We start from the raw sequence: 18,340 nt of genomic DNA, 5'->3' as shown, positions 1-18,340 counted from the left end.
ACATGACTGTAGGGTACTACGAAGGATAATTATGTGAAACTGCCATTTGTCAGTCTCCATGTTGAATGCAGAGCTCCGGACATTAACTGGAACACAAATCTGCACAAAACATTCAGCACTGATGCTTCCAACATTGGTTTCCATGGTAGGACTTCAATATACAAGCCCACATTTTCTGAGCGAACATGCAGCATAGCCTTCAGTGGTGCAAAGAATGTGTACAGTGGGACATGGAAGCTTGGAAAGTTTTGTTATAGAGCAGTGGATCATGCTATGCCCTCTGCTGAGCAGATGCCCCGTGAACATTTGAACCTCTGTTTGTGGTTCCATGAATATCGAACTTTGAGAGGTATCTGAAAATTCTGGGCTGTACAATGCTTTCTACTTTGTGGCGTTCTAAAACTGACCATTGTCTCTTTCAGCAAGACAGCACAGAGTCATAAGGCTGCTGCTGTAATTGAGTGCTTTGTGGACATTTATGTCCACAAAGCACTCAATTATAGCAGCAGCCTTATGTTCATCCCATAGATGTTCTACAGGGTTGAGATCCCTGATCTCAACCCTGTAGAACATCTGTGGGATGAACTAGAGCGTGTTGGGTGAGGTCAAGGGACATCCTCCCCAAAACAGTCCAGGATTGCAACATATGCCTACAGGAAGAATGGCCAGAAATTCCCATTGATGGCTGTCGTATGCTTCTGGAAAATATGCCCCATAGAATTGCTGCAGTCATTGCAGTGAAAGGAGGTCCTACATCTTGTTAAGGTGGATTGTTAAATTTAACCCTAGCTAGCTAGGGCTTCTACACAAGGTCCATTTCAGTGGTAGTGGTGATTGGTTGTTTTAGATTTATGGCTGAAGCAACTCAGGTTATGAAGCAAATGTATAATGTCTGTTTTAATTGTGTATTCTTATGGCAGGTTTTGTCTGTTTTGCAGGATGATTTTTCATTCCTTGAAAAACCCAAGTTTTCAAGAGGAAACCATTCACCTCCATACGAAACTGACTAACTCACCTTCAGTTAAAAATTCCTGATGAGGATTCTTATCTCTAAGATGGGATTAGAACCCTGGTCTTTATATCCATTCTAATAAATATAATCTTGACAGCACATTCAAACCACATATGAGAATACCAACCTTGATCTGTTTCTCCTAAATTATGGCAAGTCAGGACTGGTAGACCCTGCTTTGGGACACCCTTTCACACAAGATGGAAGAATACCATTGTGCTATACAGAAGTTGTTACACGTTAGAAAGACTGTTTTTAGGTAAGTAGTAATGGGATGCAAAGTATACACTTTGTGTGTGTGTGGGGGGGACTTTAAAGGATGTAGAGGAGATGAGAGATCTGGGGTGGTGGACAAGGACCTGAAATTCAGGGTACACATTGCACAAGTTGCGAAGATGTCACGTTGAATAATGGCAATGATGCAGTGGACCCTGACATGCAAAAACAAGAAGACAAGAAGGTTATGATGCCATTGTGTAAATCTTCAATCAGGCCTCATGGATTATTGTGCACAGATTTGGGTGCTGGGTTTTCTTAGTGACTAGATATGTTAGAAAGGGTCCAGAGAAGATTCACAAAGGTGGTCAGTGGTCTTTGGAATGTGGAGTATGAGAACAGATTGAGAGAATGTAAATTGCGAAGTCTCGTTAATAGGAGGAGGTAGGGTATATGATTGAGATATATAAACTAGTCAGGGGGTTGTTATCAGGTTGACAGATGAGATTTTTCATAGAATGGGAGGGGGAGTGGTAGAACAAGAGACCATTGCTGGAAATTGTATATAGAGGTTTTGAGCAAAGAAGTGAGGAGCAGGTTCTTTGCATGGAGAGTGGTTGATAAGTGGAATGTATTGCCCGAGCATGTGTGGCGAATGTTGACGCATTGAATCAGTTGGAGGCAGAGTTGTATGAGCATTGTTGCGTGTGTACCTTCCACGATGAGTTTTTGACTCTATGGAGATCAGATGTTAATAATAATAATTAAAGTTATCCTTCCATAATCATTCTTCTACTTACCTAATACATAGTGATAGAAACTTATGGATTTGCCTTGGCTTGCTTAGTTAATTTTTTCTCATAATTTGACCAGATTAGAAGAGTTACTATACTAGTTACTCTTCTTGTCTGTGCTTTGTATTGCTCATGAATTTTGTTTATATTCCTTCGGTAATGCTTTTTGCATCTCCTGCTTTATATTGCTACTTATCCTCTTAATTCCTATGCAGTTTATCCTCCTTGAGATAGGTATGTAGTCTGATACTTCCTCGCTCAAACAATTCCTGATAATTCCTCATGTACTTCTTTCATTCCTTGTAGCTTCTTATGCGATAGGACTACTTCAAGTTCCCACTTAAGTTTGTCATAATTGTCAACTTCGTAGTTCCACACAAAACCTTTTGACTAAGAATTCTACATTCTCTCATGACAAGACTACATGGTTCCCCATCAGAGGTAGGGTTACTACATTAGATAGATTTTCTGGCGCTGTTACCAGATTCAGCAAGAGCATGATTGAAAGCTGAGCCTGAGATATCGGGCTCAGTTTATCCTCATGCCGTTGAAAGAGAAATCCAAAGAGGAACCTGTCCACTGTTACATGCACCAAACAACCAAAGAGGAAACTTTATAGACTTGATTATTCCTACCAAAAGTTAGTTAGAATGAAGATACTCACAAAGATATGCCTTGCAGCTGTCGGAAATGTGAAGTAATTCCAATCTACATGTGGCATGATTTATCTCTCATCCTCTGTTATAAACTTGCAACTTATGCAAGAAATTGCCATTCTTATAAAAATCAGAGATATAATTAAATAATAACTTAACAAGACCTAATTTTCATTTGTTTCATTGCTAACTGTAATACAAAATAAGATATTTATATTGTTATTAAAAAATATTATATTATAAAATATTGTTATTTGAAGCTTTTGGCTCTTTGTTTGATGTAACCGCACAGCAAAGCCTACATCATATTGAAAAGAATAACATGTAAGAAAGTTTTAAAGCAATTAAAGTTGAGCAGCTCTCAGATGTGAACTGTAGATTAACATACACAAAGATTATTGAAGAAAAAATGAAAGAGTTTGAAAACAGGAACCAAACCTTGGAGTTCACTGGCAAGCCTTGAAGAAAACCCTGATTGATTCAGCCAGATAGGCATGTGGTGAGGTTGTCTGCAAGGATAGAAAAATCAGGACTCCATGGTGGACACAGAAAGGTTAGAGGCAGTGAAGGAAAAGAAGAAATCATATCAAAAGTTAATGGCAAATAAGTCATCTTTTGCTCTTAGAGAATACAGAGACAAGTGTAAGAAAGCAAAACACTGTGTAAAACTAGCTAAATATAAGTCATGGGAGGACTTTGGCAAGAACATAGAAAATAAATATCAAGAAGGTGGTAAATATCTGGAGGTTGTTGAAGAAGCTTAGAAATGGAGGAAAGAGTGTTGTAAAAGAGTTAGAGATGATAAAGGTGACATGAAAACAGGAGAAAAAGATATCCTTGAAGTATGGAGCAATTACTTCGAAAAATTGCTAAATGAAACAAGCAGTGATAGCACAGTGTTAAAAAAAAAAAAAATACACTCAACAGGCATACAGTCAGTAATACATATCCATACTTGAAGTAGAAAAAGCCATCAAAGGCTTGAAATGTGGAAAGGCAGCAGGAGTAGATGATATTTGACCAGAAATGCAGAAGTATGGTGGTATAAAAGTCTTACTGTGGCTGCACTGCACACTGCATAGTTCAAAAGGCCTGGACAGAGGGGTTGAATTCCCGATGATTGGAGTAGAGCTCTCATAGTACCCATATATAAAAAGGGAAATAAAACTGAATGTGAGAATTACTGAGGTATTTCCTTACTGAGTGTTGCTGGCATGATCTATGCAAGTATACTTGAGAAACGGTTGAGAAGAATTGCGGAAGAAAAGCTTGGTGAAGAACAAGCTGGATTCAGGCCAAATAGAGGCTGTCAGGATCAGATCTTTACTTTATGACAAATGGTCAAGAAAGCATGGGAATATAACAAAGATCTGTATTTAAGTTATGTCGATCTGGAAAAGGCATATGACAAGGTGCCAAGAGAGAAGCTATTCAATATGCTACAGTTATATGGTGTCAACGGGGCGTTATATCAAGCAATACTTAGTCTGTATTCGTGTTGTTCAAAATGTTCCATAAAGAAGTTGGCAATAAATATTTGATTTTGTAATACATTCTGGTTATTTTTCCTTTAAAAATAAGTTGTATCAACAATTTGAAGGAACAGCAATGGGCAATCCTCTTTCTCCTGCTATTACCAACTTCTTTATGGAACATTTTGAGCAACGTATCTTTAACAACATTTCTCCCAGACCTAATCATTGGTTCAGATATGTCGATGACATTTTTGCTATATGGAATAGCTCTTCTGATTAACTTCAACAGTTTCTCTCTAAGTTAAATACACTTAATCCAAGGATCCAGTTTATCCTAGAAGTAGAATCAAATAAGCAGTTATACTTTTTAGATCTTTTAATCCTTCGCCAACCAGATGGTAACCTACATTTCTCAGTCTATAGAAAGAAGACTCATACTGGCCATTATATCCATGCTGAATCTCAACACCATCCCAGTCGAAAGGCAGGAACTATTAAAACACTGGTTCATCGGACCCACTCCTTTTGTTCTTCAGACGATCTATTACAGAAAGAACTGCGATATATTATTTCTTCCTTTCTATTTAATGGATATAAGAATTCCTTCATCAAAAGAGCTTTGAGTAGTTTTAATGTCTTCCTCTTCCAATACAGAAGAAATAATGCGCATTCCTATCCCTTATGTACAAGGCATTAGTGAATGTATAGCAAAAGTTTTAAAACCACTGAATATTTTTGTTGCCTTTCGACCATTCAGAAAAAAAAACTCCACCTTTCTCACTTCTCCTAAGGACAGGCTTCCACATCTTAATTATCCAGGTGTCTATCAGATTCCTTGCTCTTGTGGATTTTCTTATTTTGGACAAACAGGAAGATCTGCCTCCATTCAGCTAGAAGAACACCAGTCTTATATTCAATGTCTTGAACCTGAACAGTCTGGACTTGCAGAACATGTCATCATCACTAGAGTTCATTGGAAGAAGACGAGCCCTTCACAAAAGTCCATTCATCATGGAATGGCTTTATAAAGAAACATGTGAAACTTTACTTCTTTATGGAAGGTTTTATGGATTTCTTTGTCCCCTTTATGGGAGATAGTACTTTATAAATCAGCTAATCTTTCCTACCTTTTTATTGTATATATAATTTTTTTTTTTTTTTTTTTTTTTTTTTTTTAGTTAGGAAATTTATTGACCTTTTTAGTTATTTTACATTAGCTACTTTTGTGGCACTTTTTGGAATTGTCAGTTATTGTTTAATTTTAGCTTAAAATGTACTGAAGATGCCTGTGACACGCAGGCCAAAATATACTATTAAATAATCTTTTTATGCGAGTTTTTCCGTTATTAATTTTGCATTCCTAATATTAGCTATCTTAGGAGCTAAGCTATGAATATCCCATTCAATGTTGAACATTGGGTACTTGTTGAGGTGCAATTGCAAAATTGTGGCCGAGACTTAAGATGCTAATGGCATCTTTGTTAAGCCTTTTTCGATGACAAGCTTACTATAGTACAAAGAGCTTGAACTTGATGAACAGGCTAAAGAATCCAAAAGTCTATATTTATTAATATGCTTATTTTCAGAAATTTTTCTGCACCGAGACTTTTGAAATATTAAAGAATTGTATAGAGGTGCTGTTGAACCTCAACTAGTACCTGTGAAAAATAAACCTATCAATAAGTATAACAGACTTTTGGATTCTAAACACATTCCTTAAGTTCTTCTGCTTCATACTGTAGTTAACTTGTCACGAAAAAGGCTTAATGTAGCTGCCATTATATTCTAAGTTTCAGCCACCATTGCACCTCACTAGCCCTAAGTTCAACATCGAATGAAAGATGTGAAGAAAGCAATCAAGTTTACTAATTTACTACATGTTTTTTACAGATTCCAGTTTTTGCTGCATGTAATGCACTTTCTTCATATTTCAGTTCCAAACTCGCAGAACAATTTATTTTATTTTTTTTTTTTTTTTGCCCTACCACATTAATTCCTTCTACTTCTGTCCTTGGAATGAATTCTCCTCACATGCATATTTCTAGAGTATAATCAGCAATAACATGTTTCTACTTATTTGTTATACTAATGTGCTATATATTAACCTTTTATATTTAAGATTATTATTACAAAAAATATGAAAATAAATTATATAAATCAAGTGGATATTAAATCCAGCATTATTTCAAAGCTGAATGCAGAAATTATAAAAGTTTTGTATGAAATTTGATCAGAGAGAGTTTATGGGAATACACTCTGGCATTTTTGAGTTGCCCTAGCACAGACCTTATAGGACACGTGATCGCTGCCCAAGCGTCCATATATTTGCCTTCTCTTAGTCCATTTTAGTAAGATTTCACTGGCCTGACAGTTGTGTGGTGGGTGGTAGATGGCGGTGTAGATGATGATGATACTAGTTACGATTTGCTGTAGTTGGTGGAGACAGTTGTAAAGTAGGTGCCTTTCCTCGATGAATCTTTGGACTCCTTGGAGGTGTCGCATAATAATAATTAATTAATATAATAAATAATAAATTACCATATTTTTTGGACGATGAGAGGCACCCCAAATTTATGAGATGATTTTTAGAAAAAAATATTTTATTATATAAAGATATTTACAAATTCTTACTTAATTTTTATTTATTGTTACAATCATTTGTATTAACAATATTCAGTTCCTCTTCACTCTCGGCACTATCACTCATCTCGTTAATGTCACCGTTCGTATTACTTTCATCTGAACCATTGTTGTCACTCCCTTCAAAAACTGCGTCATCTTCGGTACCATCCATCGCATTACTTATCCTGCATTTCTTAAATGACTTTATAATCGTCTCTTCTTTCACAGCTTCCCATGAATTTTTCACCCAGGTACATACTTCTGAAATTGTTGGGCGTTTCATACGTCATGTTGCTGTAACATTGTGATTTGGCTTTGCCATCAATTTGCTCCACTCTTCCTGCATAAAATTTTTGAATGGTTTATTAATAGATCCATCCAAGGGTTGTAATTGATTTGTAAGGCCTCCAGGAATGACAGCTAATTCTGTATTCATTTCTTTTAGAAGCTTCTTTGTTGATTCTGTTTTATGTGCTCTGTGATCCCACACTAAAATCGCAGGCTTTTTAAACAACGCACCTGGACGTTTTGCCCATATCTTTTGTATCTGTTATTTTATTACTGTTTCGTCCATCCAGCCTTTATCTTGAATGTGGATAATAATGCCACGAGGAATTTCATCTCTCGGTAACGTTTTTCTCTTGAAGATTAGCATGGGGGGATAGTTTTGTTCCGTCCGTGCAACAAGCTAAAACTACAGTGTAGTGAGTTTTTTCATGACCTGTTGTCATGAAAAAATTTTGATCACTATTGATTTTGTGTCTTTTGAATCTACTGTCCAATTTGAAGGAACATCATCCATGTTCGCAATTTGATTAAGCTCAAAGTTAAATTTTCTTCTCGCTGATATGACAAATCTATGGAATTCTATAATTTTAGCTTCATAGTCAGCCGGCATTTTTTCGGCTAGAGTGGTTTTTGTACGCATGCATAACCAGTGTCTTTTCATAAATCTAAAGCACCAAGATGGCGATCCTGTAAAATCTAAAATTGCATTAGCAGTTGCCCATTGTTTCGCTTCAAAAATTACACGGGCCAACAAAAAAAATATTTTTTTCTGCTGATTATGATCTAACAATTGTTTTTTACTAATTTGGGTGCGCTGATTTCAAATATCAAACCCATTTTTCTCTATCACGTCAGTTTTTTCCTCTATGGCATTTTCTTTTTGCTAATTTGTAAGTTTTTGATAGTTTTAAGGAGGCAGTACTATTTAGAGGATCAAAAAAATCGATTTTTTAATATTATTTTCTGAAAGTATGTACTTTTAAAAATCTGTTCCTAACTTTTTATCAAGAAATTCAAAAAATTCCCGAAGATATAGCCTATATTCAAAGCGGTGCGCAGATCAGAATCAGAGCGCTCACCACTCTCGCTTGTTAATAAACGAATAAATGCGTAAGAACCTGCAATGGCACATACTGGCACTTTGAATGCGAAAGAGGCCGATAACTGACCTAATACATTTAGGTGATGACAACTGCCTAAAACAAATGAATGCTATATGCGTCATAGCGGACAAAGAACGATTGAAATCAGTCAGTCGTTAATCGATCGTGAAAGTATGATGAGCGCTAATAACGTTTCAATAAAGTCTCTGGTTTTTTTTTTTTTTTTTTTTTTGTCTTGTTAATTGCATGTTAGCCGGCAGTGAAGAAAATACATCATGTCTACTACTCAAAAATGTGTCAATGGTGTAGATTCCTTCTGCTACATTTGTGGCAGCTTTACTGTTCCCAGTCAGAGGACAAATATCACTGATTTTGTTAAGAAAGTGTACCTTGCATACTTTGACATAAAACTTGCAGATCAGGACAATTCATGGGCTCCAAATAAAGTGTGTAAGTCATGTGTAGAATATTTACGACAGTGGAGCAAGGGAAAACACCAAAAATTAGCTTTTGGCATTCGAATGATTTGGCGTGAACCGAAAAATCATGTAGATGATTGCTATTTTTGTTTAGTTCAGACTTCTGGTTATAATAAGAAGAATAAGAAAAAAATTGTGTATCCAAATCTCGACTCAGCAATTTGGCCAGTTGCTCATTCAATGAAATAGCCGTGCCAATTTATAAAGGACTTCCTTTACTTGAGAACAAGCATGATTAGGATATGCCAGATGTTCTAGAGGAGCAAGAACCAGATGTTGATTCAGACAATAAAAATTTAATTTCTAGTTCTGGACCGCAACGTTTTACTCAAGCGGAATTGAATGACTTAGTAAGAGATTTGGGCCTATCAAAGGAATCATCGGAATTGTTAGCTTCAAGATTAAATGAAAAAAACTTACTGGAGCAAGATACGAAGATAACGTTTTATCGTAGCAGGGAAAGTAATCTTGTACAATATTTTAAACATGAGTGTGGGTTTGTTTACTGTAACAATGTGTCAGGTTTACTAACTGAAACGAGTGTTGTACAATATCATCCAAATGAGTGGTCTTTATTTATCGACAGTTTAAGCAGAAGTCTCAAGTGCATCTTACTACGCAATGGGAATGTATATGGCTCAATTCCTATTGGCTATTCAGTCCACTTAAAGGAAACATATGAGGACATTAAAAAGGTTCTGAAGTTATTAAAATATACAGACCATAACTGGATCATCTGTGTGGATCTTAAAATGGTGAACTTTTTACTTGGCTTTCAAAGAGGATATACAAAGTTTCCGTGTTTTCTATGCTTCTCGGATAGTCGAGCTAGAAACCAACACTGGAGTCAGAAACATTGGCCTCTTAGAATATCCTTAAATGTTGGAGAATGAATGTTATAAATCAACCTTTAATCGACAGAGAAAAAATAATTTTCCACCTCTACACATCAAACTAGGTCTTATGAAGCAGTATGTTAAAGCTTTAGTTTTACAAGGTGACTGTTTCCAATACATATGTGAAAAATTTCCATGACTTAGTTATGAAAAGATTAAAGCCGGTGTATTTGATGGACTGCAAATTAGAACTTTAATGAGAGACTCAAATTTCATCAACTCTATGAACGAAATTGAGAAAGAGGCCTGAACTTCATTTACGATGGTTGCGAATAATTTTCTTGGAAACAAAAAAGCGTGCAATTACAAAGATCTAGTGGAAACAATGCTTGAAAATTTCTAGCACCTAGGTCGCAACATGAGCATAAAGCTTCATTTCCTATACAGTCATCTTGATAGATTTCCCGAGAATTTAGGTGCTGTAAGCAATGAACAAGGCGAAAGATTTCATCAAGACTTAAAAACTATGGAAGATCGGTACCAAGGAAGATGGGATTCTCACATGATGGCCGACTACTGTTGGAGTATTCAAAGGGATTGCCAAAACAGAACACACAGCAGAAATTGCTGCAAACAAAAATTTATTCCCTGAAACTCGTGTGTAAGTAAAGTTGTTATTTTTTTATAAATATTCTTGTAATTTTTAATGAATATTGTTAAGTAGTTATGTATCGAATTATCGGCCTCTCTCTCATTCAAAGCACCAGTATGTGGCGTTGCAGGTTCTTACGCATTTATTCGTTTACTAACAAGCGAGAGCAGTGAGTGCTCCGATTCTGATCTGCGCACCGCTTTGAATAATAGGCTATATCTTCGGGGATTTTTCGAATTTCTTGATAAAAAGTTAGGAACAGATTTTTAAAAGTACATACTTTCAGAAAATAATAATAAAAAATCGATTTTTTTTGATCCTCTAAATAGTATTGCCTCCTTAAAACTATCAAAAACTTACAAATTAGCAAAAAGAAAATGCCATAGAGGAAAAACCTGATGTGATAGAGAAAAATGGGTTTGATATTTGAAATCAGCACACCCAAATTAGTAAAAAACAAGTCTCATATAAAAGTCCGCAAAAATTGTGTTGGACTGTGTTATCATTTTCGTAGAAATAGATATTCTCATGTTTCAATGATTTGTTACCCAATTTTTCATTTGTACTTCTAATTCTGGCCATTTTTCTAGGTGCGAACAGAATGTTTTCTTGTGTTTACATAGCACTTTTAATTGTTCCTCTTGTTTTCTCCATTCACGAACCATTTTTTCTGTTGGTGGTGGACCAAAATGTCTTTCTGCTGCTCTGTTTCCATATTGTTTTGCATAATTTAATCACATTTAATTTATAACTCACGTTATATGAAAGTCTTTTTTTGTTTTACACTAATTTTTTCTAATTTTAAGATGAAAATTTTAACTACTTATAAAAAATAATTCAAATGAACCATACAAAAGCGCATATGTTTACACACTAATGACTATTGATGCTCAAATCGGTGATTCACCCACATGCAGCGAGATAACTTAGGTACCTACCTTCAGTGGCGTACTTACTAATTTTATTAACATATTGTGCCAGTAATTGAACTTTGCTAACAGCTTCAGTACAGTGTAAAGATTCGCATTTTAATGTTACCTTCAGACCATGAGACGTACCCCAATTTTCAGTCAATTTTTCTATGTAAAAAGGTGCATCTTATGGTCCGAAAAATACAGTACTTTTTTTTTGTAATGAATTTCATTGAACTTACGAATATGCATTTCTTCCTTCTTTCCTTCCTGTCAGTTTATATAATGATTCAAATGATTTTTAAGTTTAATCTCTATCTCATTGCACTCAGAAATGTTGTATGATAGTGTCCTGTAAAGTATAAAAATGCATGAAACTTATGGAAATCAATTTAACACACTCACTGGAAAGGTCTGCAATGTTATGCAACTTACTTTGTGAGTACACTTGCATTTGCACACCCACACACGCATGATATTGTGAGAAATGACTGAACTCCAAACATGCCGTATTATAGGATGCAAAATATTTGTCTGTAATGAGTTTTTATTGCAAGTGTATGTATGTCACTTCTTTGTTATATTAAAATGAAAAGTTATATTCTTTTAATACCATGCCCTGTAACTACTCATATTTTTCATTACATATATGCATTTCTTCCTTCTTTCCTTCCTGTCAGTTTATATAATGATTCAGATGATTTTAAGTTTAATCCCTATCTATCTCATTGCACTCAGAAATTATCAGCAGAGTATGCAGATGTTGTCTTCCTAAAAATAGATGTGGATGAAAATGAGGTGAGTTAGTTTTTCATTCTGATTTATTTAAAAAATGAATAGATCACATTTTCTGCTTGTTCTTTAACTTTTTGTTCTATTGTATGCAGCGTAACCATGTGGGTAGATGCATAGTTAGTTTTTGATTTATGTAATTTGGTTTAATATAATTGAAGAATATATATATATATATATATATATATATATATATACATATATATATATATACATATATACATATATATATATATACATATATACATATATATAAATGCTGGCCTAGTTGGTTGAGCAGTTAGTGTATCCGCTCTCCAGCCAAAAGGCTGTGGGTTCGAATCCCGCCATGGGCATGGATGTTTGTGATTGTCTGTGGAAATACTAGTGGTGGTGGCAGGCAGTAGATGGCGTTGATGTAGTTGTGGTTAGTTGTAGTTGGGGGATTGAGTGATGGAGACTGAGACATGTAGAGTAGGTGTCCTCCCTCGATGAGTCTTTGGACTCTCCAGAGGTGTCATGTAATAATAATGATAATATATACTTCTTTATTTCATAATTTTAATTCTCATTTTAATGCAATTTGTAGCAGGTGATGTGGTGGATCACTGCTTGATATTGAAGCAGAAGAAGCTATATGTAGTAATAGTCAGTGCAACATAGGGAGAGGACAGGTATGCTTGGTTTCTTGATCCAAGCTTGATCTTATATTGTATTATTTCAATCTGCACATTAAACTTTGCACTTTACGGTAACTATAGATATCTCTACAGCTGCTGATGATTCAACAATTATGTTGAGGAAATGCTATTCGCCAGTTTCATCATTGGGATCATTGAACTTAGCTTTTAACCTGTGGAGTATCCTTCATATGAAGACGGGAAACTAGATCATATAGAAGTATGTTAATTTAGCCCAAATATTTATGACTCATCCATATAAGGTTGTAACCTGTACTAATGTACTATGAGTGGTCTAAGGATCTTTTTCTTTTAAATATTTTTATTTATTTTTACATAATCTAGAGACAGTCCTTGGAACTTTTTTGAGCCACTTCATGCCTCCAGCAGGATGATCTCACACTGGGTAGTGAAATTCAATTCCACCTAAAGACAATTACAAGCATCCATGTCCATGGCAAGATTTGAACCTGTTGGTTTGAGGGGGGGGGGAATTCTGATAAACACCTAGAACATGGTTATACCTCAATTCCTTCATGGTTATTATCACAACTATTCAGCACACCCTCGTATATTAACTCTCTGCCAACCAGGCCAACAAATACATGCAACTAGAGAGGAAAATGGAAACAGTAAACTGTATTCCTGAAACATACTGCAGAATACTTGATTTCTTCAATGTTTATCAGAATGCATCTGGTGCATTGCTTGGCAGTTCACTCTTGAATGAATTTGATGTTAACATTAAAACACAAGATGAGGCTTCCTGACAAGTCGGCACATAATTCTGCCAACTAGGCAATGTACTACCCAGCAGTTTATCATTTCACATTGCATGCCCCTACTCTTTAACTCTTCCCCAAACTCCCTTAAACATTGGGTTTTTTTATCCTTCAAACTAGCCAGAATTTACAAATGTAATCCACTGGCTTCAAAAGAACTTTAGTTGCTTTGTTTTTAAATGATAAAGAATTAAACCTAGAATATAATTTCTTGGCATCTTTAATTTATAGTATAACAAAGTAGAAAAACTTCCAACAACTTAATATATTTTAAATAGTCAACTTGCTTACCTGGATATTGTAATCCTAATATTTCCCATGTAACTTAGGGAGTTACATGGGAAATATTACATGCTGGTTATATATAACTAGGTTGGATATAGAGAAAAAGAGGCTTATCAACATTATATTGCTTACCTGCATTCTGAGTTTATTACAAACGTTGCACTTCACTAATATACAAAATTTCTAGAATATCTCAGACTATAAAGTCTTATTAGTCTTATTTTAAGTTTCATTTGGGTTTCTATAACTTTATAAACTTCACTGCTAGTAAACCTGAATTATTGCAAAAAAAAAAATTCCAGTTTTACTTTCAAAATCCCCCTAATTTATCATGCTAGGATTTCCATTTGTATTTTTCTTCATAAACATATTACATACACATAATGAACAAAAAAATGAAAATTGCATATTTCGATTAATATGGCATTGGTCCACGTTTTTATTTGAGTGAATGTTGAATATCAGTAATGGGGCATGTGTATTAGTTATAAGTTTTGGTTTGGAGCAACTCTTGCTTGGATACAGAAATGCTAACAAGAAAGAGAGAGAGAGAAACTGTAAAGTTGAATTATATCATTTCTGAAAATGTTTTATATGGATCTTTATTTACTCTTCAAGGAAGAAACTGTCAAATTAACATTGAAGAACAATACAATGCACCACACCTTCATGTATCGGTGAGAGTGCTATATGCTTAAAGCAAGTGAAATCCACGATAAAATTATTTTTTGTTCAACTTGCCTTTGGAACTGCTCATTCAAAACTTGTACGTCTATTGTTAGGGTATTTGTCATTCTCACTTCATGAATTTTAAGAAAAATCTTCTTCATCAAGGTAGGTTGCTAGAAAAGATATATGGAAGCATAATAATCAAGTGAAATATTCTGCATCTTTTATTGTAGTCTAAATAAGTCTGAATGCTTGAGTAGAAATTTAAAAAAATAAATAAATAATGAAGGAAGATAAATTGAACAGTCATTGAGATTATAATTGCAAAGGAAGCAAAGTTCCTCATATAGTCAAGAATTAAACTATAGAACTTTTAGCTGAATGCTGTTTCCTCTTTCTACATATTGATGTCATCCCTCAGAAATATGTTCAGTTTTGAGAAGACATTAATGCAAGAAATAAGCTCTCTTTCTCTCTCTCACAGCTCATATTGTATAATCTTTGGAATGACGATTTAGTTATTCTTTGTTAAAAATTAGATGTAAGTCATTAATCTTTACTGATTGTCATCATACAGAGTATATGATTTGTCACATTTCCATAGTTAAAGAGAATAACTTAACATACAGAATTGTATTCAATGTACATATATATTTTTGTTTATATTAATTTTTTTTTAATATATAAGTTGAGTCTTTGAGATTCACATGTTGATTTTGAAGTCAGTGCAGCATGAAAGGTAGGAATTTAAAATGTACTAATCAACAAATAAACAAAATAAAAAAAAAAAAATATGTATTATAGGTAATGTACTGTCCATGATTGACTAATAACATAACTAGGTTGGAGATAGAGAAAAAGAGGCTTATCAACATTATATTGCTTACTTGCATTCTGAGTTGATTACAAACCTTGCACTTCACTAATATACAAAATTTCTAGAATATCTTGGACTATAATCCTAGTCTTTTTCTAAAAACTAAAATTTTTACTTTAAGTTTCATTTGGGTTTTCATGACTTTGTAAACTTCTGCTAGCAAACCTGAATTCTTGAAAAGGAAAAAAAAAAATCCCAGTCAACATCATCAAATTACTGATATGTACTCTCAAAGGGTATATAGGCTATAATAACAATACTACATGAAGAACTTACATCATTAATAATTCCTATCAACAATTTTCCTCCAAATCAATCTATTATCTGTCAAGACTCCTACATTATCAGATCTTATTTCTTTCTTCTAAGGCACTTTTTACTGTATCCATCCACCTATATCTTGGTCTTCCTCTGGGTCTTTTTTCTGCCAACCTGACTGAGAGCACTTGTTTTCTAATCTTTCCTCTCCCATTCTGTTTAAGTGACCATACTACCTGAGATTAGCTCTGCTAACACATTCCTGGATTCTAACAATCTCAAGTCCTTTCCTAATATTCTCGTTTGTAATATGATATTGCCATTGATACCATCTGTTCACACCTCTAATCTTTCTCAAAACTCTCATATCTCTGGGTTCGAGTCATTGGTCAACTGTTTTATTTCTGACCCATCTCTCAGATCCATAAGTTTAAATTGGTTTGAACACTGTCTTGTATATAGCTGATTTAGTGTTTTGACTAATTTCTCTCTTATTCCATAGAAATGTATTCAGTTGACTTCCTACCATACCAGCTTTGATTTTGTTGTCAATTTCCATATTTAATTTACCATCTTCACTAAAAATCATGCCTAAGTAGCTGAAATGATTTACTTCTTCTATATGTTCTCCATTCACAGTGCAGTTGATATTTTCAATGTTTCTGCCTATTTTCATTGTCTTTGTCTGTTATTGCTGATTTTCATACCAAATTTATTACAACAGTTATTCAATTTAGTCAGGGAATCTTGCAGACTTATACTGGATTTATTTAAAAGTTTAACATCATCTGCATGAAGTAAAGATCTGAGATTAATATCTCCAATTTTGATATCAGGTTTAATACTGCTTCCTTCATAATGTGATCTATGTAGATAATGAATAACAGAGGGAATAATACACATCCTTGTCTGACACCAGATTTAATATCAAACCATCTTCCTGTACTTCCTTCAATTCTAACTGCTGACTTACAACTCAAATAAAGACTAAGTATTGCTTGATATAATGCCCCATTCACAACATATAACTGTAGCATTTTGAATAACTTTTCTCTTGTCACCTTATCATATGCTTTTTCCAGATCTACAAAACTTAAATACAGATCTTTGTTATAATCCCATGATTTCTCCACTATTTGTCGTAAAGTGAAAATCTGATCTTGACAGCTTCTGTTTGACCTGAATCCAGCTTGTTCTTCACCAAACTTCCCTTCCACAATCCTTCTCAACTGCTTCTCAAGTATACTTGCATAAATTTTACCAGGGAAATACCTCTGTAATTCTCATATTCATTATTCACTCATATTAATTTCCCTTTTTGTATATGAGCACTATATGAGAGCTCTACTCCAATCATCTGGAATTCATCCCTCTGTCCAGGCCTTCTGAACTATGCAGTGCAGCCACTGCAAGACTTTTATACCTCCATACTTGAGCATTTCTGATTGAATATCATCTACTCCTGCTTTCCACATTTCAGGCTTTTGATGGCCTTTTCTACTTTAAGTATGGATATGTATTCCTGTGAGTGTGCCTGTGTAGCTCAGTGGAAGTAGCGCTTGGTCGCTTGAGGTCAGACTTAAGTTCAAGTCTAGTCATCGACTGGAGGAACTTTTTCTAAGCCTTTCTTCGGCCGATTCCTGAGTTAGTCGATCTCTGGCACGGGCAAGCGTTTTTTTATCCCGTAAACTCAAGAAAATCGACCGTAGTACCCACATTATTTCAGACAGTAACATATCTTGTTAGGGTTAGGTACCAAGAGATGGCAGCACTTGTTTACCAGCCTATTCATCAGTGGCTGCTATAATTAGTGATAGACATGGGCCAGCTATCTCTGATTGGCTACCGGTGGAGATTGAACTTCCCACTCAGTCTCCAAAGGCTAGATAGGGTATAAAGAACTCGCCTACTTCCTATAAGGGAATAAAAGGTGTTAGCTGATTTATTTTTTTTTATTTTTTATGTATTCCTGTTTGCATGCCTGTTAAGTGTTTTTTTTTACCACACTGTGCTGTCACCATTTGTTTCATTTAGCAATTTTTCAAAGTAATTACTCCATACATCGAGGATAACTGTTTCTCCATTTTTCATGTCACCTTTATCATCTCTAACTCCTTTTACAACACTCTTTCCTCCATTTCTAAGCTTCTTCAACAACCTCCAGAATATCTTACCACCTTCTTGATATTTATTTTCTATGTTCTTGCCAAGTCTTCTCATGACTTTTGTTTAGCTAGTTTTACAGTGTTTTGCTTTCTTACACTTGTCTCTGTATTCTCTAAGAGCAAAAGCTGACTTATTTGCCAGGAACTTTTGATATGATTTCTTCTTTTCCTTCACTGCCTCTAACTTTCTGTTTCCACCATGGAGTCCTGATTTTTCTATCCTTGCAGACAACCTCACCACATGCCTATCTGGCTGAATCAATCAGGGTTTTCTTCAAGGCTTGCCACTCCAAGGTTTGGTTCCTGTTCTCAAACTCTTTCATTTTTTCTTGAATAATGTTTGTGTGTTTTAGTTTATAGTTCACTTTGTCCTCTGTTTAATACAGCCTTCCTCAAGAAGTATTCCCAAAAAACTACAACCTATAACTCTTGGAGGAAAAAAAAAATCTAATAGCTCCTCTCTCTTTCCTTAACTGCACCCCCCCCACACACACACAGTGCTAATGTGCTTGCAGATATCTTGACCTCTTGTTTATGGCATGAGTATTGAGAAAAAAAGAAAATAACACCTTTTACTACTTCACAAAGGCCTAATTTTTGCAGTTGCAACTCAAGCATTTAACAAATTCGATATGTTTTATATCAGTGGCAAAAAAGGTATAAAATCTCTGATGTTTAAAGCTGTTGACAAAATTAGACACTAGTAGCTTACATCATAATATAAAAACATTGGAACACCCATTCTTGGAGAAGTTATTCAGGGAAAAAGAAGAAAAGTTACCATAAAGTCATTCAGAATGAACAAGGAA

At 34.8% G+C, this 18,340-nt stretch overlaps 1 protein-coding gene across 1 annotated transcript in view; it reads left to right on the top strand.

Moving 5' to 3' along the window:
* The window catches only part of LOC150095451 (thioredoxin-2-like), an 84,040-nt gene that overhangs the window by 11,198 nt on the left and 54,502 nt on the right, over window positions 1–18,340 (top strand). Inside the window, exon 3 of the mRNA XM_090410051.1 lies at window positions 11,783–11,842. Coding sequence (XP_090266177.1) covers window positions 11,783–11,842 — 60 coding nt within the window. The remainder of the gene's footprint in view (window positions 1–11,782; window positions 11,843–18,340) is intronic.

The sequence above is a fragment of the Typopeltis vanoorti genome, chromosome 20 (assembly GCF_054136105.1).
Source record: "Typopeltis vanoorti isolate ZY-2024b chromosome 20, IOZ_Tvanoo_1.0, whole genome shotgun sequence".
Lineage (NCBI taxonomy): Eukaryota > Metazoa > Arthropoda > Arachnida > Uropygi > Thelyphonidae > Typopeltis > Typopeltis vanoorti.
This window is presented reverse-complemented; position numbering and strand designations above follow the sequence as displayed.